At 32.7% G+C, this 23,063-nt stretch overlaps 1 protein-coding gene across 1 annotated transcript; it reads left to right on the plus strand.

Annotated features, from left to right (window-relative positions):
- The first annotated feature begins 3,580 nt into the window (after positions 1–3,580).
- Positions 3,581–4,681, plus strand: LOC133799541 (uncharacterized). Its single transcript, XM_062237551.1, has one exon. It carries the CDS (start codon positions 3,581–3,583, stop codon positions 4,679–4,681), a length of 1,101 nt encoding a protein of 366 aa, XP_062093535.1.
- The last annotated feature ends 18,382 nt before the right edge of the window (positions 4,682–23,063 follow it).

The following is a 23,063-nucleotide window of genomic DNA, read 5'->3' on the forward strand; positions in this document are numbered from 1 at the left end:
ATTTTATCCTAATCTTCCAACACTAATTAACTATAACCACCAACAGAAACTAGAGTTGGATACAAGAGCAGAATTTCAACTTCATATCAAAACACATGAATTATGGATTTGTCCTATTATTAATAAAGAAATCTCCATATTTATATATCCAAATGTGCACATCTTAAGCACATAATATTAGTAAAAATCAAAATTGAAAACTCATTCAAGAAAAAGCACTAAAACCTAAAAGCCAAGTCAGATTGAATTTTTCAATATAAATACTTAAGAATTGGAATTGATAAAAATCTATTTCAAGTGATGCATATACCTCAAGACCCCATGAACATTTTGGATCTTTCAATACTCCTTGAACTTTATCAAAACAATTAATTAGTTTTTCAAAATTGATAAATCAAATCAATAAAATTACTCGTATCTAAATCAATGGGGGATTACTTAGCAAAAAGAGATTGAGGCATAGAGAATGTATCTAAATCAATGGAGAAAAAAAAATAGAAAACAGTAGAAAGAGAAGGAAATGAAAAAACAGAGGAAAGGTAAAATGGAGCTTTGAAAGAAAATCTGAATAAATCAAGAAAACAAAACAAAAAGTTAAAGAAAACCCAAAGAAACAAGAAAATAATAACCTTGGCAATAAGAAAATGAAGAAATACTCAAAGAAACAAAGAAGCGAAATATATAATTTGAGCTGACCTGGTACAAAACCACCATCAAGAATCATGAAAGCATCTTTCCTTACTAATTTCCCATATCAGATTATCAAATCAAAAAACATTATTGTATACTCAAATACAATAATGTTTTCCATTATTGTAAATGCATTATTCGCCTAGTTTTCCATTATGTACTAGTGCATTCCATTCATCAACAACAACCATATACTTCACACTAGTTAAAACAGAACATTTCACAAATGACAAATATGGAATAGAATATAGAAATAAGTTGAGACAACTGCAGTTATATAAATATATAGAGAGAGAGAAAGAGACCTTTTCTAAACTATGAGGCCTTGAAAGTGAGTATCAAAATCTGAAATTCCAGAGCTTAACTGGTCAGAATCCATTGATGCTTCTGCTGCTTCAGCAATGCCCAAAAGCTTTAAACACTCATTCCAACACTCAGCACCCCTCCATAGAAGCTTAGCTCCCTTCATAGAAGCTTAGCTGCAAGACCATAATACCCAACATCATTAACATCTTACATGAACACCCTATTACATTAACTGTGAATTGTCTAAGAATTTGGCCAACTAGAACTAAATAAGTTAATCACAAATTTAAATGTTGTATTTATCTTTTCTGAAACTTCATAGAAAAAAATAAAAATACTATTCAATGCAAAAATATAAACCTAAACTTCAGTTTTTCCTTAAAACTACTGTATTTGAGACTTAAAACCCATTATCATCTCTATCAAGCCATAAATCCAGATAAACAGAAGAAAAAAACCAAAACTGTATTATTTTTCTTCAAACTCAATCTCAAACTAAATCAAAACAATTACCAAACCCATAAAATCCATTTGTTGCAGTATAACCTCATTGAAGTCAAACCCGTCGCACCCACGAGGAAGCCACCCTGTAGAACCCATGAGCTGAGTCTCCCTGTTACACGCCTCAAGCTGGAAGAGCCCACCACCCTAGAGCACACCTGCAACAAATACAGAGAATGGTTGAACGAGGGAATATCTCAAAGAGAGAAAAAGAGAGCGAGAGGGAAAGAGTTACCATCACTGAAGAATGATGCGCCGTACCGTCCCTGCCCGAAGCCCATCGCTGAGACATAGAAGCCCCTGTACCCTTCCATTCATCCGTCGGTTATGCGAGAGAGAGAGAGAGAGACTGAGGGGAGAGGCGTGAGGCACTATACCCTTCCATTCATCCGTCGGCCATGCGAGAGAGAGAGAGAGAGAGAGACCGAGGGGGAAAGGCGTGAGGCACTATACCCTTCCATTCATCTGTTGGCCATGCGAGAGAGAGAGAGAGAGAGAGAGAGAGAGAGACCGAGGGAAGAGGCAGACCGAGGGGAGAGGCGTGAGGCGAGAAGGTTATGGTAGAGAGAGAGAGACAGAGGGGAGAGCATTTGCTTTGATTTTATGATATTAGAGAATGAAAATGTGAGTTAAGAGTTGGGGAAAAAGTAAAGGCGGGTGTTTTAACAAAAAAATTCATTTGCCGCCCCTTTTTTTCTCTTCCGTGTTCTACCCATTTGGTTAATCATCAATAATAGCGTTTTTTAAATTATGTAATATTTTAATGTAATATTTAGTCAAATTTGTTGTAGTGGTGGTAGACCTTTAACAAAAACACAGATGGAGGACTCTCAAAATTGGCTATCATTGTAGTTAGTTGATGAGCTAAAAAGTTCAGGTTTGTTTTTTACTTGGACGAATAAGCAAGAGGGCAATGCGAGAATTTATTCTAAGCTTGATAGGGTGTTCAAAAATGAAGAATGGTTGGATAGTTTCCCTAATACTGAAGTAGAATTTCAATGGGAAGCTTGTTTGGATCATTGCTAGTTCCTTATGAGGAATTTGGTGATTGAAAATCTTGGGTTCAAGCCATTTCGATACATCAATTTCTGGTCTAAGCTTCCTCTTTTCAAAGAAACTGTCAAACACAGTTGGGATAAGCCAATCTATGCAAGAGGTTTAGATGGTATTATGAGGAAACTTCTAAGATTGAAACATGTTTTTAAAAGGTTTAATAGGAAGGAGATAGGTGATGTTCAAGCTAACTATCATTACGCAAAAAAGGCTATTATTAAAGCTCAAGTTAATCTTGAAAATAGTCCTTGGATGGATTCTCTTCAAAAAGCTAAAAGTGAAGCTCAAGGTGCGTACAAGTTTCATGCCCATATCTATGAAAGTTTTCTTAGACAGCGAAGTAAGATCACTTGGCTCCAATTTGGGGATTAAAATTCTTCTTATTTTCATGCTAGCTTGAAGAAAATCGTATCACTGCTTATAAAGATAATCAAGGAGTTGTTGTAGATAATTATGCTATGGTGGTTGATCATTTTCTGAGTCATTTTAAAAGTTTTATAGGAAGTGCTAGTTCTGCTTCTTCTAGTATTTGGCTCGACAGTATAGAGTTTGGTAACAAACTCGATTTGAATGATCAGCTTGATTTGATTAATCCTTTCTCGAGGAGTGATGTCAAGAAAGCTCTCTTCAACATTCATTCATTAAAAAGCCTGAGGCCTGATGGTTATGGTTCATATTTCATTAAAGTTATGTGGCATAAAATTGGTAATGAAGTTTCTGATGTCGTTCTGCGGTTCTTCCTCATAGATCAGATCTCGATTGATCTCAACAATGCAATGATATCTTTGGTGCCCGAAACTGATAGTGCAACTACACCAATCGACTATAGGCCTATAGCTTGCTGCAACACGTTGTATAAATGTATTTCTAAAATTCTTTGTACTCGCTTGGCTGAGGTGCTTCCCTACTTTGTTCACCACAATCAAGGTGCATTCATCAAGAACCATTCTATAGCTCATAATCTTCTCATATTTCAAGACCTCCTTAAAGGTTATACTAGGAAGAATATTTCTTCAGATGTATCTTGAAGATGGATCTTAGCAAGGCGTATGATACTATTGAGTGGGATTTTTTGGAAGACTTGCTTAAAGCTCTTTGCTTCCCTTCTAAGTTCATAAATTGGATTATGGTTTGTCCCCGAGGCACGTCTTACTATTTGATGATGAATGGGAGGATTCGTTGTAGGTTTAAGGGGAAGAAGGGTCTTAGACAAGGGGATCCCATTTCACCTCTACTGTTTTTTTTTATTACGGACTACTTGACCCGTCTGCTTCAGCATGCTACTCAAGATACTAAGTTTAAATTCTACCCTATGTGTAAGAGCCTTAAACTTGTGAATCTCTGTTTTGTTGATGATTTGGTTATACTATGTAAGGGTTCTATTGATTCTGCAAGGGTAGTGCAAAAAGCTTTTCAAGAATTCTGTGATACCACTGGTTTGTCTGCTAATAAGCACAAATCTCATATTTACTTTAGAGGTGTTGATGAGGCTACTAATCATTGTATATTGGCAGTTGTTAACATTGCCGAAGGGTCTTTTCTTCTCAAGTATCTTGGGATTCCGCTGAGGCCAACGAAATGGAAAGCTTCTGACTGTGGTCTTAATCTTAAGAAGATTCAATTGAGACTTCATACGTGGGCTAGTATGCATCTTTCTTTTGCTGGAAGAGCCCAACTTATTCAATCGATTTTAATAGGTATTAGAAGCTACTGGATGAGCATTTTCCTCTTGCCTCAAAAATTTATTTCTAAAATAGACAAGCTTTGTCAAATGTTCTTATGGGGAGTAAAGGAGAACAGATGTAAGGTTCATCTCACCTATTGGGAACAAGTTTGCTTACCTAAGGAGTATGGAGGTATTGGTTTTCGGGAAGGGAATAAGTGGAATAAGGCTCTTCTAGCTAAATATGTGTGGGCTGTTTTTACAAAACAAGATTGTCTTTGGGTTAAATGGGTGAACAATGTGTATCTAAGAGATCAAGATTTTTGGTCTTACTCTTTTAAACAGGGTGTTAGGTGGTACTTTAAGAAACTAGCTAGGCTCTATACCTATTTTGTAAAGGAAAAAGTTCTGGAAGCTAGTCGGTCAAGGAGATTTAAGGTGAGGATTTTTTATAACTCCTTTCTGTAGCGAGAGTAGGTTCATTACTTGAAGGCTGCTTGGTGTCGTTTATCTTTGCCTAAACAAAAATTTATTATGTGGCAAGCTATCAATAAGCATCTTCTAACAAGAGATATTCTTTTGAGATGCATGATTCCTATTGAGTCTCTACTTTGTCCGGTTTGTGAGTTTCATGGGGAGAGTCATCACCATTCATTCTTTGAATGTGCTTTCTCGATTAAGGTGGTTCAAAAGAATCAATGTTGCTTGGGGTTCACTGAATGGTCGTTGCTCTTCTCTGAGTGGATTGTTTGGTTTGCTACTCGACCTAATGGAGTCATCCAAGATATAGTTTATGTAGTTGGAGCTGCCACGATTTATTTCTTATGGACTAATATGAATTTATGTATTTTTTAGAAAAAATTTATATTGTGCACCATATTGATGCTCTGATTAGAAGAGCCATTAAGGCTAGAGTTTTATTTATTCCTTCTTGTTCTTTGACCAATAGAGAAAAAGAAGTGATTGATTTTGTGGCTAGGATGTAAGTGACTTGTTTTTTTGGGTACTGACTAGCAGGTTGTTTTGTTGGCTGTTTAGTGCTTAATAAATTCTTTCCTTCTTGAGCAAAAAAAAAAAAATTTGGGCAATTGGCCTAGTGTGACTCTACAGTCACTTATCTAGATTGATTTCATGCATGAGTAGGGTTATTACTGCTGCACACGCTAATTATGAATATATGATATGATAATGTACTGCTTATAAGCATGATTATGTTTTCTTGCTGAGCCACGGCTCACAGGTGCTAAATGGTGTTGGTAAAGGAAAGGAAAAGCTCGGCCAACCATGAGTTGGAGAGCTTCAGGGGAAGAGTGTATATATGTGGCTTGCTCATCTGCCACGACTGAGGTTATCAGTTAGAACTAGGGTTGGACCCAGATTTCGCTGCCTAGGTCGGCTTTTGTATACATTTTTGGGTTTGTAACTATTTTAAACTATGTTGGGATCCCATGTATTGAAGTCAAACTCTTTTAATGAAATGGTTGAGTTTTGACCAAAATTTTTAGTACCTAATTATGTGGTCAGTTTTAATTACATGGTTTAAGTCCAAATAACTCATTTAGCAAGTTAATCACTATTTAAATTACACAGTGTAACGGTTCTAGATTAGGAGGACGTTACAACTTTGTATCAGAGCGATTTAGGTTTAAAGGTTCTTGAAGATTGGTTGGGCATGTACACTCGCCACAGAACACGTCCCTAGCTAATTTGAGTGTGCATTTCACTTACTTTCCCTTTGGCAGTACCTTGCATTTTCTTAATAATATTTGAAATTGTCTCCGACTCCATTTCATAATCTGTTGTGTTGCTGCTCGTCTAGAAAGGATGTTCCTCAGGTTAACCAAAATTGTACTCATTGGTCCCGGCTCTATCACAAGTACTAGTCGTTGGGCATCTGGCGAGCTTCTTCCTTGCTATTTTAATCCCATTGTCCAACATCAGGGGATGTTGATTCTTTGTCGGCGTTGACAAAATAGGGGTCGTGTTCTATTTTCTAGTCCCTTCTCGGTCTTGGGTGTTCGAAGCCACCTTGACAAGAGAAACCACTCCTTGAGAAGAGTTGTTAGACTTGTTTTTGGCATCCACCCAATCAAGGAACCACTTAGGTTGCTTGACATGGAATGGAGATTGCTCCCAATGTTCTGCCCTTATCCATTCCCCATGTAGAGGAAAGCTAATCCCTGCGTTGTTTCTAATGAGTGTTGGAGGCCTAAAATAGTGTCTTTGATCATGTCCAAGTATTTTGCACGTAATCTCATATACTAGTATTGTAGCCATGTCGGTTGAAGACCTTCACGTCGCAGAGGAAGGCCCGAAAACAGGAGCTTATCTATATGGACATTTGCCCGGAAACACAATGTGTCATTTCCATAAATAAGGGCATGGTCAGGGATGTAGTAATCCGCAGCCTTCATTGCCAACTTGTGAAGATTTGCTTCTGTCCAATAACCTATTAGGATATGGGAAATGAGAACCCATAAAAGTTGTTACGAACTCCACTTCCAAGTACCTTAGGTTCACTGGCCATGGTTCTATCGCAAGAAGAGCTCCTCCAACCGCCCATGGCCTTCGGTCTAGCACTTTCTCAGCATCTTCTTCATTCTTGAATCTAAATTCGTATAGCCCTGTTTGAAGCTCATTCCATTTCCAACCTTTCATATTTTCCCAAACATGGTTCAAGGGGGCTTTCATTATGATTTTGGAGACCCTGGTCCTAGATAAAATCTTTCCAAGAAGCATATACTTGTGGAATGTACTTCTTCTCTTGGAGTGAACTCCATTTCTAGGTCACCATGTCAATGTGTAGAGCATCTTCAAGCCATTCTGAGAGTTCTAGAGCATCCATAGCTTGATTGCACATATTTGTCGTTGTGACTAAAAATAACCAAAGTTCACCTCTTGACAACAGTCAAGAAACAAATCATTCAAAGCACCACCTACTAACTAGGAACAGAAAAAACACTCTAAAAAATGCACAACAAAGAACCAAGAATGCTAACTATGAAAACTAAACTCACGACGAATAAACTACACCTGAAAGAACAGTAGCATCAAAGAACTTTTGGCGTAGAAATATACATGCCAATTTAATTGGTATTATAAAAGTGAAAATTTGTTGAATATACAGGGTGATAACCGACCAGGTCGGAGGGAAACAAAGTGGAGACATACCCCACTTTTTGTTCTTGTTTTTTTTTTTAAATAAATAAATTAAAGATTCTTTTCATCACTCTAATATATATATATATATATATTTAATAATACATGTTATTCATATGAATAAATATTTTTATACACAGTAGCCAACATATTTTTATATTTACAGTCATAATTAAAATTTGAAATGTTGCAAAAATTTTATAGAATTTGGAGAATGATAATTTTATTTAATTATAAAGTGTAAATTATGAAAAAGGTGAAAAATAAAACTTTCGTGTTAAGAACTTTTCAACAACTCAACAACTATTGTAATCATTCAAGTAAAAAACAAAAAGATAGAATTGAAAACAACTTTTTTGAATAATGATATCTAAGGTACTATTAAAAACAAAATACATATCTTTAGTGTTGAAGGTGGTTGAACATTAAACAATAATCAAGAATCGATTAACAACAATCTATGATCAATCATGCATAATTATATCATCTTATTTGAGGCATTAAATTAGTTTTAAGAGAGACATTGTTACCTTGTAATATTGGCTATGAATCATCATGTTTCACCTTGTACTCATCACATTCCATCAATCTACACGCACAAAAGAAAACAAAAGTGTAAGGGTATGATGAACACTACTCTCTCACTCTCTAAACACCCATGTATCATCACTCCTCACAATGAAAGGGTATGTGCCCTTTTATGAGTCACAATGGGCCTATTGGATCTAGATACCCAATGAGAGGGAATTAGTTGTCTTGGCCCAATGGGCTGACCAAAGATGTTTTAGAGCGTGTCCATTGGCCCTTAGCATGTTAGTATGTTATGTCGATCCCATTATGGCCCGATAGTAATATTATGCAATACCGATTATGTAGTCATCCTTATAGCAACACTTAATTATGTCAGTCCATATAAAATATTCTTACATTCTCCCACTTGGACTACATAATTACACTAATAATCGCTCATTGAACAATAGTGTCTATGCGCAAGAAACATAAATGTCTTATAATTGATTATGCATCATATGTAACGAGACATTAGAGATTCACAAAGCATGGAAATGACTACAAGTATGGATCCACTCGAAACATAATATCGAGACTAAGCCATAGGCTTGCATCAACAAATGTGCATACACAATATCAAAGAGTGATCCAAAAAATGCATGTATTCAACAACAAATAACAATCATTAATATGTCCATTACTAGATGAAAAGTAACTCCCACTAACAAAATACATCTCGAGTACCAAACAATCCAACTAAGAAATATCTTCTTAGTACATACGTTTAGGTAAGTCTTGTCAGTGTAGTCGTTGACATGTAATCTATAAGTGTGTGTCATAATGCTAATAGAGGACTCCACTACTTTCTCATCACAAATGGAATGCCATCAATACTATATGAGTAACAAGACTTCTCAAGTTCCAAGAGAAAGATACTATGCGACATTTATCACATACGTTCAGTAAATTCATAACAGAGTCAGCAACTCTTAATCCTGAAACGAAATATTGCAGCTACACTATATAACCAACATCCTTGTAACATGTCACTCACTCTACCTCTACGAATGAGGATGTTGTAAGTGTCCATACAACAGCTGACCACAAAATAACTCATCTTACCAATATACCTCTATGTATGAGAGAGGAAATTGTAGGTGTTCATTTGATTTGACACTTAATCACAAAATAGCTCCTCCTACAATTATGAATGCTTAGAAATGGACTTTATCATCCATGTAGCATGTCCAATCGATATCACTAAAACAAACTATTATATGTCATGAAGTTGGTTTGTCGATTGCTAACACATCCATGGTACCATAAGGATGGAAACTCAACCATCTACCCAACATCCTTACAACAATTATCAAAAGAGGAATGCACATACTTGAGAAAACATGAGGCTTCCTTTCAATAAGCATGCATGGGACAATCTCAAGTTTGATCTCTCGTTATATGTCAATATATATATGTGGACTTTAGGCCTTTTATAATACATCACATGTAAAACTATTCCAAAATTCTCAATGAAATTGAAACATTAATCTTAACAAAATTTAGTCAACAAAAATTATGAGACAATTCAGCCCACTGTTGATCTCATCATGAAGAATATAAATACTTAGATTACGTGAGGTTTCTTAAGGATTCTTCATTTGTCAAAGATTATCAAATAGCAATTTATTTGTCTCTTTAATAGATCAGCATCATAAAAAGGAGCAACCCATTATATCTTATTAGGATATAAACATATCATTACTCCCACTGGCCTATCACATAATATTTACTAACGATAATGTTTCGAATTGACCCTTTTGAGAATTTAATAGTCACTGTCTTGATGTCTTTCCACAAAATAGATTCAATCCATTGAACTCGGGTGTCTTTGTCGGTCACCATCTCAAGACTTATTGAATCATATGATATTCTTAAATAAGAATTTGGTTATCACATCCTTGAACATTGATTTCTAAGTCATCCTTAAATAATAGTGAAAATTGAACAAGTCCCTTCTATAGGCTATAGGCTTTAATTCACCTTAATTTGATTATCAATTAGTATATTCTTAACATGAACTTCCATCAGAATAAAAAATCTCAATTACCATGTAATTAAGCTTAAACTTTCATGCTTGAACATTGCTTAAAAATCGTGATATTATTATATCATCTGACCAATAAGGATTAAGAACTACTAATGACTCTCGATTAACAATTTAGAGGTATATGCCATCAATCTTATTTTCTGCTTAGAATTGTAATTCTATAAAATTATTTTGATCCTTTATATGGAGTTTCTTATCATATTCTGGTTAAGGGTCAACAATAGTAACAACGAAAGCTAAATAAAGAACAATTACATAATCTTTTGAACCCTCACTAACACCAGCATAGAACTCCAACTTGAACAGCTTTATTTAATTATTATCGATGGTGGCTAGAAGAGACAGATGTATGAAACTTAGCACTCTCAAACGTAATCTGAAGCAATCAATTTCTCTTACACAATTAAACTTCGAGATTTCCAAACACAAGGTCCTATGTTGCCTCGTAATTCTAAAACTCCCAAAAAAGTCATAAAAACGAAATCATATTCAATCGAAACCTATATTAGGCTATTAGGAAAGAAGGACTTAATCTAAATCCTTTTGAGAGTTTGACCCATATTGTCTTTTCAATGCACCTAACATGGTTTTGAATATAGAATTATGTTTTTTATTATATTAGTCCATGCAAATTTCAATATCTCTCCCACTTGGACCAATATAATCAACAAACACCATACTAATGTCCATTATCCAATAGGCAATCATATAAATCATGTATAACATCATATCGATAGGATACATATATTACACATGATTTTTGCCTGTGAGATATTCAAATATAATAACAACCATTAAAACAACACATGTAGTACAACAATTGAGACTATATATACATCTCGTTTTGTACTTGTCACTTCGTCAAACAATAGACTTAAGAAGTGACTTTATATCACTATGCATGTTTGGATTAATCGCTTTAGGTGTTTTCCACATTGAAGATTTCTAAGAAACAAAAGTTTTATAAACCATAACGAGTCAACACTTTGAGAAGAATGTGCCCAAGATAGCCATGCTAGACAAATCTCATCAAAAAAGGTAATAATCATATTTTGCATCTCTCTCAAAACTCATACATTGTATTATATACTATAGATCAATCTTTATGGACAAACGAGTAGCAAACCAATTATCACTAACTTTGACAGCCATTGGTGGTCATTTCATAATGAACATGTGTACTAACCTTGAATAAGTCAAAGCCTAATGCTCTCTAATCTTTTCAACCTTTCCTCCAAAGTTGTGACTAAAACAACAATGTCACTATGTGAAAACTTTGTTATCTTTTTAGACTTTAATAAATCAATATATCCTAAAAGGCATAGGTTAACTATCCTCAAAATCAGTAGCAACAACAATATGATATTGAGTACACATGCACTATCCCATTAAATTCAGATTCATTGTGTTTACAGACATCCACAATTAACACAATTGTTACCTCACAAATAGATAATGACCATCACACATCTATTGTTATATTCATAAAAAATTTGTCTACTTATGATATATGTCATATCTTGAGCCTCAATTATAAAGAAAATCATGACAAATGATTCACTAGTTCCACCAAAACTATTCCACTACATAAAAGCAATGTACTGGTCTCCTGAACTCATAATTATTGTAAAACATAAGAATTTCACTACAAAAAACCTCGGGAAATCTATAAGTGATCCATCCTCATAAAAGCTTTCATAATAGGATCGATCGACACATATATACCTTACTATAGCCAATTGACACCCCATCTCAATACTCCCACTGATTAAGGAGTAACTTGGCATCTTTTAAAAAATCAACAATGACATCAAGATTAATCAATTCTAAGGCCTAGTCCATTTTTGTAATGAGAGTTCAATATGTCAAAAACATATGAATTATTGTCCCATTTGACAATCAAAATGGTAGATATTATAGAATTTCTTGAAGCTAAAGGAAATATCCAAGGGCAATAGCAATAAGCGTGTAAGAACAATGATTATGCTATGTGCTCGTTTCCTTAGCTCTCTCAATGATCTATCAATAGAAACGATCATATCATGCTAGAGTCATTCTAACAAACCATATGACTCCTATGCAAGTAAAGACAACCACACCAAGTGTCAAGCATCACAACCACTTGCATCAATCTACTACCAACAATATAGAAAAGATTGTGCGATTTCTTGACATTTAATATGTTTTCTTCACCATCTAAGTATCCTACCCAACAATAAAATCATCGACATGATGACTAAATTGCATGTATGGATCTTAGTATTAATTGTGAATGATAAGGAAGAAAAAGTTAACTAAAATCACAATATTCGATGATTGACATGTGAAAGCTTCTGATAGGTAAGCACAACACATTCATTATATAGTTTTATTAATCTCACAATCATCTAATAAGGTCAATTGCGCATCTCAGAATTTCTAACATTACCAAAATGGCAACAAAAATTGGTGATAATTTTCATGATTAATGTGCCAAGAATAATCAATAATTTATTTCAAATTATCCATAATATATGCCTAAAATAATTTATAATAAGAATGAAATTATCAAAATTACAAAAGGCATATATAACATAATTATGGAAAACAAATCGAGATTGACCTTGTATGAGATTAAATTAATTAATAAGATTCCAAAAATTGTAAACTTAGACTCACGGCAGATGAGTACATAAGGATACAAATTCATAACAATTCTCGTAATTTTATGATTGGCAAGAATTGACATGCTTAGAGTCACGATAAGTAAGTACATAAGCACTCAATTAATTATCTAACATAATTATATTTTAACAAAATGGAAATTTAAAAAAAAATCATGGCATGAATATATTTATGCTTATACTCAATGAATAATGCATGCTAAAATTGTGAGATGATAATTATTAGAAAATAATTTAGTTTAATTTAATTGTGTAATTATGTATCAATTAATAATTTAATTGACCAAAACCAAAATATAATTACACAATTAAGTGAAAAAAAATAAAAGATAGTCAAAATGGTGAAAATTTGGTCCAAAAGGGACCCTACATGCGCCATAAATCAGTCTTTTTTTTATTTGTTTTTTAATCTGTCACCCGAAAACGACATGTTGTTGTACTGAAAATGATGTGTCGTTTTGAATAAAAACGACAAAGCTTCCTGCACCAAATGGTGCATCATTTTCTGGTGAAATGGCCAAACGACGAGTCGTATGGACTTGTCTCTCTCACCCGTTTGGTTCTTGCGGGTCATGATTCAGGTTCTCTCGACCCGGTTTGTAGTCCGTGCGTTATTGGGCTTTTCGACCACCCATTTCGCTGATGACTATGGGGCTTTTCATCCCCGAACCATTCCCAATCTTTCCCAAGCTCCAAAATAGTAATAAATGCCCAGAAAACTCCATCTTAGATAAAAATATGCAAGTCATTTTCATGCTTTAAAACACAAGATTTCTCTCATCTTTGCTTGTAATAATGTAACAAAATACTTTTACCAAATCTACTTCAACAACCCAAGAACATTAGACCCAAAAAATGTCCAAAAAAAATTCAAAATTATACTTTTCTGCATATGGGTCTCTAACGAAACTCTAGGTATGGAAAAAATTTGGAGAAAAATAGGAAAAATAAAATTAAATAGATTTGAGCCTTAAAATCAAATGAGTTGGCTCTCTAATACCAATTGTTGAAAGTGATTGAACACTAAACAATAATCAAGAATTTATTAACAACAATCTATCCTCAATCATGCATAATTATATCATCTTATTTAAGGCATCGCATTAGTTTCAAGAGAGACATTGTTACCTTGTAATAATGGCCATGAATCATCATGCTTCACATTGTGCTCATCACATTCCATCAATCTACACTCACAAAAGAAAATAAAAAGTGCAAGGGTATGATGAACACTACTCTCTCACTCTCTAAACACCAATGTATCATCACTCCCACAATGAAAGGGTATGTGCCATTTTATGAGTCACAATGGGCCTATTGGACCTAGATACCCAATGAGAGAGAATTAGTTGTCTTGGCTCAATGGGCTGACCAAAGACATTTTAGAGCGTGTCCATGGGCCCCGAGCATGTTACTATATTATGTTCAAATTATTATGACCCGATAGTAATATTATGCAATACCAATTATGTAGTCATCCTTATATAATAATAATGACATTACATGAGCAACACTTAATTATGTCAGTCTATATAAAATATTCTTACATTTAGTTTATTAATTATTGACTTTAGTACGAAATCTATTATTACCAAGTTGTTATTGCCACTGCGGAGTTAATATTTTTTGGGATGAATATAGATCATAATTGACAATTAACATATAAGATGATACCAATAAATGAATAATAAATTGAGTGCATATATTGAAAAATAATTTTTTGATAATTTTTATAATATTATTATATATTTATAAATACTAGGTAGAAGCAATGTGCAATACACGTTTTCTTAGTTTTAAAGTTGTAAACATTCTTATTCAAACATGTATTTATTTTTATTATATACTTTTTAATTATCATATAAATTTTAAATAAATAAACAATATCATAAAAATAAATAGAAGTTGTTTAATATAATGTATGACATAAATGTATTAAAAATATTAGGACAAAACATTGGTTATAATTTTAATAAAATTGTTGGTTCACTTTTTTTAATATATGTATGATAGAATGAATTACAATTCTAAGGTATATATAAATATTTATATGAATAATATGTACATATATGACATCTAAACTCAACATAAACATGGATATATTTGTACATGACTACATGACATATATATAAATTACAATAATATTTAAAAAGAAATTAATAATAGAATTGAATAAAATAAAATAAGAATAGAAAAAGTCATAGCGTAGAGTAGTATACATGCATTAACTATTTTTATTCTATAATATATCTCACAATGTCATTTAGTGAATTTGATGATGAATAAAAAGAGCTCCAATTAGCAGGCTATAGAGTTTGAATGGCTGCCTACCCGATGTTCTCACTGTAAAAGTTTTGGTCATCTTGGTCCTACCCGATGACCAAGGGGCTATTTGGAGGCAAAAGGAGAAGATGCCCGGCCTGGAGACTGTGGAGACTAAGAGTTCTCAAATAAATACTCCTCCCATTTCTGAAATGTTGTCAAAGGTTCCTCAAGATTTGGTGACTGGTATGGTTTTACAGACAGGAATGTTAAAGGAGAATAGTAGCTCTAAATCTGAGAAGGAGATGAATTGGACGACACCAAAAAAAGTAGAAGGAGCTAAACAAATTATTCGAGCAACTCAGAATTTGAGGACTAACAAGTATAGTGTCTTCTAGGAGAATCAAATGATGGTCACAAAGAAGAGTCAACAAGAGATCAATGATTCTAATGGAAGGGTGCAACATACTGTGTTGGAATATTAGGGGCCTGAATAAAAGAAATAAGCAGAGGTCTTTGATAGCCTTTTGCAGGATCAATAAAATTGGCTTAGGTGCTTTTCTAGAAACTAAACTGAGGGGCAACAAGATTGAGGATCTAATGCAGACTGTTTTCATGGGTTGGGACTATTTTAGTAGTCCGACTGTGGAGGGTAGGATTTTAATAGTTTGGAAGGCTGATCATTTTTCCCTTAGTATTCTTCAAGAAGATGATCAATACATTCATTGCTGTGTGAGGATTAAGGGCGTTATTCAGAAGTTTTGTCTAAATCTTGTTTATGGTAGGAATTCAGTGTAGGAGAGGAAAAGTCTCTGGACTCATTTATCATTGCTTGAGTTTCCAGTGCTTCCTTGGTTAGTAGTTAGAGATTTTAATGTAGTTTTTTACTATGATGATCGTATTGGCGGTCATCCTGTTACTGAGTTGGAATTGGAAGATGGTCGTCATTGGAGGGTATGTTCTATGATGGATGAGTTGCGCTCAAGTGGTTCCCATTATACCTGGTCTAATAAACAAATGGAAGAAACCATAATTTTCTCTAAATTGGACAGAGTTTTTAAAAATGAAGCTTGGGTAGATGCTTTTCCTGATTCTGAAGCTCGTAGTAACTGGGATGTCATCTCTGACCACTGCTTCTGCCTTATCAAAACTATTCATGTTCAGAACTTAGGGGTTAGGCCTTTTAAATATTTTAATATGTGGGCATATCATCAGGATTTCAGAAGCACAGTGCTTTGTAATTGGTCTGAACCGATTGCAACTTCTGGTTTGCAGCGGATTGTTAAGAAATTAAACAGGTTAAAACCTATTTTGCTTCAGTTTAACAAAGTGAAAGTTGGAGATGTAGCTAAGCAGTTTTCTGAAGCTAAAATTAAATACTAGCAAGCCCAGCTTTATTTGCAACAGAACCCTTCTTTGATTTCTCTTCACCTGGCTGAAAAAGAGGCTTGTTTAGAGTTTGGCCGTCAATATAGAATGTATGAGAGTTTTCTTAGGCAAAGGAGTAAAATCACTTGGCTTAGATTTGGAGATGAGAATACTCCATATTTTCATGCTAGTCTAAAGAAAACGAAACTTGGTAATCAGATTACTTCTTTTATGGATGATACAGGTCAGCTCAATGATAATTATGAAGAGGTTGTTGCGTATTTCATTAATCATTTCAAAGGTTTTTTGGGCAGCCCTAGTTTGGCTTCTACTCAAATAACACAAGATTGCTTCTCTCAAGGGGATGTTTTGACTCTAGAGCAACAACTTGGATTAATAATGCCTTTTACCAAGAAGGATGTTAAGAAGTCTTTATTCAGTATTCACTCAATTGAGATTCCTAGCCCAGATGGATATGGTTCGGGCTTCTACAAATCATTATGGAAGGATATAGGGGATGAAATTTCAGAGGCGATTCTGACTTTATTTGATCAAGGAGAGCTTCCTCATGAGCTTAACAACACAATCATCTCCCTTATTCGTAAGGAAGATACTCCCTCTAAAGTTTTTGATTATAGGCCAATTGCTTGCTGTAACACGCTCTATAAATGCATTTCAAAAATGCTATGTTCTCGGCTGGTTAAAGTTCTTCTTGTGATTGTTCATCAAAACCAAGGAGATTTTATTAAGAACTGTTTCCTTGCACATAATATTCTTATCCTCCAAGATCTTCTTAAAGGCTATACTAGGAAAAATGTCTCTCCCCGCTGCTTGATAAAAATTTATCTTAGCAAGGCTTATGATTCTCTTGATTGGGTTTTTTTGGAGGATATTCTGAAAGCTTTTTGTTTCCCTAGCAGATTTATTCAGTGGATTATGATTTGTTTGACGGGTACCTCTTATACTCTTTTGATTAATGGGAGGTTGCAAGGGGGTTTTTGTGGGAGGAAAGGTTTAAGACAAGGAGACCTGATTTCCCTCTTGCTGTTTGTGCTTGTCATGGAGTATCTTACTCGTCTTCTTAGTCTTGATATTCATAGCAAGGAGTTCAGATTGCATCCCATGTGTAAAAGTCTGAATCTTGTCAATCTTTGTTTTGTGGATGATCTTATCTTATTTTTCAAGGGCAATCTTAAATCCATCCAAATCTTGTTTGATGGTTTTACCAAGTTTAGTCAGGATTCTAGTCTGTCTACCAACTTGACTAAGTCTCAAGTTTATTTTGGTGAAATTTCTGTTGAAGATAAGAATAGTATTCTAAATTATGTCAATATACAAGAGGGTTCTTTTCCCTTAAAATACATGGGTGTCACTCTTCGAGCTACCAAATGGATGGCGGCTGATTGTGGTGTGATCATTAAAAAAATTCAAAATCGTCTTCATTCTTGGTCAAGTCGTCATATGTCTTTTGCTGGGAGAACTCAACTGATCTATTCTATTTTATTAGGCATTCGAATGTATTGGATGAGTATTTTTCTTCTTCCTCAAAGTGTCATTCATGAAATTGATCGGCTATGTCGGAATTTTTTATGGGGAGCCAAGGGAAACTGCAGCAAGTTTCACTGTTCTTCCTGGGATCAGGTTTGCTTACCTAAGAATATGGGTGGTATTGGATTTAAGGAAGGCTCAAAATGGAATAAAGTTTTGTTAGCCAAATTGATTTGGGTGATCACTTCTAAACAAGATCTATTGTGGGTTAAATAGATTGATGAACTTTATCTCAAAGGCCATAATTTTTGGGATTATTCCTTAAAAGCTGATGTGAGTTGGTATTGGAGAAAATTATCTATTCAGAAAGAGTGTTTTTTTGAAGCATACTAGGAGGTCTCGTCATTCAATGGCAAACTGAATCTGAAGTTTCTTTACAGCCATTTGCTTTAGAGGGATTCAGTTTCTTATGCTGAGGGTGTGTGGTGCAAGCTTTCAGTCTCGAAGCATCGTTTTATCTTGTGGCAATCGGTTCTTGGCCATCTGCTTACTAGGTACAATTTATTGCACTGTCATGTTCCTATGATTTCCTATTTATGTCCTGTTTCTGAGCGTGTTGATGAATCTCATGTGCATCTGTTCTTTGAGTGCCTTTTCTCTCAAAAGGTCTTGGCACTCATTAAAAGGTGGTTAGGCCCAGCTCTTTGGCCAGTCAAGTATACTGAGTGGCTTTGTTGGATGGAAGGGAAGCCTAAAGGGTTGCTTCAAAGGATAGTTGTTGCTTCTTTGGCTGCAGTAGTTTATTGCATTTGGTTTAATCGCAATTCTTGTATTTTTGCTCATTTTTCTTTGTCTGCTCATAGAATTGATTGTATGATTAAACTGTGTCTAAAAGCTAGATTGTTTAGTATTATGAGTCAGAAGTTGCAGGTTAAAGAGAAGTTTCTAGTTGAGTTTGTAAGGAACCTGTAATTTGTTCTTCTGTTAGCTCCTTTTTGAGCTTTTGGTTGTAAGTTGTGTTGATCAATATATTTTTTTCTTCCTCGATCAAAAAAAAAAAAGCTCTAATCACTTGATAAAAAATAAACTATCACACAAATTTATAGGATACAAAAAATGATATGTATGGTTTATTATTTTTAAATAAATATGGTTTAATTATTTAAATTATCATAAAATATCTTTAAAATATCCTATTTTAATTTATTTATTTTTGTTAAGTGTAGTAGTATTAGTAGTAGTAGCTGTAGAATTTTAGTTTTTGTGGATATTGGTCAAAGACAGGATTAGTTAGAAACTCGTAGAAATAGTTATGAATTTTATAAGTTTAGCCTATAGTTTACAAATATCAATTTTATCATAAGGTTTGATTAATGAATATAGTCCTAAGAATATTATTTACTATAACCTAAGGTTTAGATAGAATAATAAAAAATGTGACACTTGTCACATGTATGTTTATTAATGATTTAAGTATTTTTGTTGAATAGTTTAATTAAAAGAAAGATCTAGAAGCTCTAGAACCTTCCATCAATTTTTAGGATCACGTTTTACTCAGTCAAAGTGGTTTTAATCAATTTCAAATTATCCTGAAATGTGCAAAAACGTGTTTAAAATATCAGTGTATGCCCATATCGCAGCTATAAGGGCTGATATATCTCTTATATTGATACGAAAAACATGTCGACTTCGCACGAACGAAACCACGAACCCTCAGAAACATGGTAGGGGCAATATATCGCCTACCCTAGGCAATATATCGGCTCCAGTAAGTCATTTTTGTAGAATTCTGAACTAGAAACAACCCTCAACAGCCTTGACTCGTCCCTGAACGTTTTTTACCGAGTTCTGGGCATCTGTTGAGCAAAAAATTCATTTTTAATCATTTATTTATTCATTATAAAAGGAGTTAGTTTCACTCCTTGAACTCTATAAATAGGACCCTTCACTCATCCATTTCTATTCATCTTTCAAGCATAGTTCAGAGCCTCCAAGCTACTAAGATTATTCTAGAGAGAAACACTAGGATTTTGGGGTTAAAGCTTTCAAATCTAAAGCTTTTATAAACACTTGGGAAGTAAGTTTTTGTGTGATTTCGGTGTTTGAGGTATAGATCAAGGTTTTAAGCTATCCAAGGTAATCTTTATCTTCAGGTTTAGTTCCTTATAGTTTCTATTATTCTTTCATTTTTCTTCAACTCCTAACTTATGACAGTGACTTTTGGTTAGGTGTTCCATTTCTTTGAAACATAAAGTTTTCGGTAAGTTCTTATTCCGATGGTTTAGATCTTCTCTTCATCTTATTTTCTTTAGGAAACTTATGGTTTCTTTATGTTTGGTTTTAGGAGTTTCAATCCCGCTCTTGTCTCCAATATTCCAATTTTTTGTAAGGAAAATTAGGTAGTTTAGTTTATGATATAGTTTATGTTTGTATGACCTAACATTTGATATACAATAAAGGGGTAAGTGTGTCTAGACCTAAGGTGTTCAATGATGTATGACAGACTATGTCCGGTAGGCTCAGTTGCCAAAACTTTATGACGGACCTAAGTGATGTCCGGGGCTTAATTTCCACCCCTGTATAAACACTTATCTTTTTATTATATCTGACTTGTTATTATAGTTATGATTATGATATATGACCTATAGTTACGACTATGACTTATGACCTATGATCTATGACTTATGACATATGACTTATGACTTAGAGTATGATTTAAGATTTATGACTTAAATTATGATTTAGAATTATGACTTAAGCTATAATATGACCTAGAGTTTTGTGTTTGTATGGCTATTGTGAATTTATGTTATGTTTGATTATATGACTAACTCTTGTTTGTATTTTCCTTACTGGGTTTAGAAGCTCACTCCTTATGATGTTGTTGTGCAGAAAATTAAGGATAGAAAGGTCGGTGGCAAGTGGAACCTAAGAGCTTCGTGATGTACTCGTGGGGACCATATAGTCGAGGAAGATCAAGCGGGCCTGTTTATTTATTTTTAATAAAGAATGTGTTCTTTTAAAGTTTTATTTAAATGTTACTCACTTTTACATTAAAGACAATTATTTTATTTTTTGTAAAACTATGGATCCATGTATTTATTTTCAAGTTTTTATTCAATAAAAAAGCAATATTTATGAATTATGATCCAACACTGTGTTCTCGGTAATCTATGAGAAATTAGGGCGTTACATTAAGTTTATGTTTGTTCTAATTTTTGAATTTGGCAGTGACAACAAGAGATTATATATTATATATTTAATATAATATTAATATTATATGTGAATTTTAAATTTATGTTTGTTGTTATTTTTTATTTTATTTTTGAAAAGAAGTTTCTTGCTAGTTGATCGTAGATTATATTATATTATATTATATGTTTAATATGATATTATTCTAATAGTGGAAGTTTAAGTTTAATTAAATTTTATTTAAGTTATAAAACGTATGTTAATATTAAAACATGTATATACATACGACACTAAAATTATATATAATAATTAATAAACTTAACGTTGTTGTTAAATTTGTAGTTTTTGGATATTATTATATATATTATACATGAATTTTAATTAAATTTAAGTTTGTTGCTAGTTTTTTTTTTTTTTTAAGTTTGTTGTTTGTTGTTAGTTGTTAGTGGATTATATTATATTATATGTTTAATATGATATTATTCTAAAATGCGAAGTTTAATTAAATTTTATTTAATTTTTAAATTGTATGATTTTAGTATTTTTAAATAATTATTATTGTAAAATATCTAAAAAGTATATCATTTTAATTTATTTGAGTTTAAGTCATGTCTACAATCTACCGTTAAATATAAGAATATTCTATTAAATATAAGAATATTCTATTAAAGTTAATGTAAAAAATAATAAAAAATTATTAAATACAAGAATTTTCCTTATCTACACACTTTTTACATAGAAGAGATAGACATCTAAAATATGAAAACTTCCTGCAAATTTATATATATATTAAAAATGTGAGTTTAATGAAATTTTTTGTTTTCCCATTAAATTTAACACATTTTTTATTATTTTATAAAACCGTTAGTTTTAAAGTTATCTAAATAAAGTAAATAAATTGAAAAATAAAATAATAATTTCTAATTACATATTTCAAAATTTTATATTAAAGTATTTAAATTACTCTATCAATTATGTTTTCAAAACTATAATCGAAAAATATTTATGTACTTAATTTTTATTTTATTTTATTAATTAATTTTTTTGTCATTTAACATATTTTGTTTATCAATACACATTTGTAATAGTGAAGTAAGACATAAATATACATATTTTTATTTTTCCATTTAGTTTTTTTAATGAAAAATTACTTATTTTAATTGTCCTAACCATTAATAAAATAATATATATTTATATATAATTTTTTGTTGGCTTTAAATTTTTTTAAATGAAATAATTAAAATTTTATCAAATAATCTTTTTAAATTCATATTGTTAATTTATAATTTTTTTAATATTTTATTTTATTGAAATTCGTAGATATTTTTTCTAAAAAAAATTAGAAAAAAAATATTTAATTTATGAAATAGAATGCATCATCTATTTATATATAAAAAAGTGTGTATCTAATTTGGTTTAATTTTTTCAAATATGTTTATGTCATTCTTTTATAATATACGGTATTATTTGTTTATTTACATTTTATATGACAGTGAAAGAAACAAAAAAAATAATAATAAATTGATACATTTTCTAAATAAAACTAAGCAAATGTTCATAACAAATTGGTTATACCTAGTATATATAGAATAAAGGTTGTGAAAAGTTCAATCTTTTTCATTAACGTCAATTCTTTAAATAATACAGTAATCAATATCCTATATCTTAGGAATATATCAACTATCCTATTTATACGAAAGACCACAACTAATATATTTGAAATTACAATGAAAGAAAGGAGTCAGAGTAAATCTACTGAATCTAAAGGAAGACTATAACAAAACATATTCAAAATGACATTCAAAAAATAAGTGAAGAGCTGACATAGTCAATATGCCCCCTCAAGATAGGCCACGATCAGAGAGGCCAGTCTTGTCATGTAGCTTCTAAAATTGAGAAATAGGCAATGGTTTTGTGAGTAGATCTGCAAGTTGGTCAGTAGAAGAAACATGTGCCACACGAAGGAGACCAGATTGAACTTGATCGCGAATAAAATGATAGTCAACAGCGACATGTTTCATTCTTGAATGAAAGACAGGATTGGAACTTAATTGTGCTGCACCGACATTATCGCAACAAATAACAGGGGACTTCGGTAAGC

This window comes from Humulus lupulus, chromosome 9, assembly GCF_963169125.1.
Source record: "Humulus lupulus chromosome 9, drHumLupu1.1, whole genome shotgun sequence".
Taxonomy (NCBI): Eukaryota; Viridiplantae; Streptophyta; class Magnoliopsida; order Rosales; family Cannabaceae; genus Humulus; species Humulus lupulus.

Bases quoted from the DNA above. Each gene is read 5' to 3' on its own strand.
- LOC133799541 (XM_062237551.1), top strand. From the start codon at position 3,581: ATGGATCTTAGCAAGGCGTATGATACTATTGAGTGGGATTTTTTGGAA.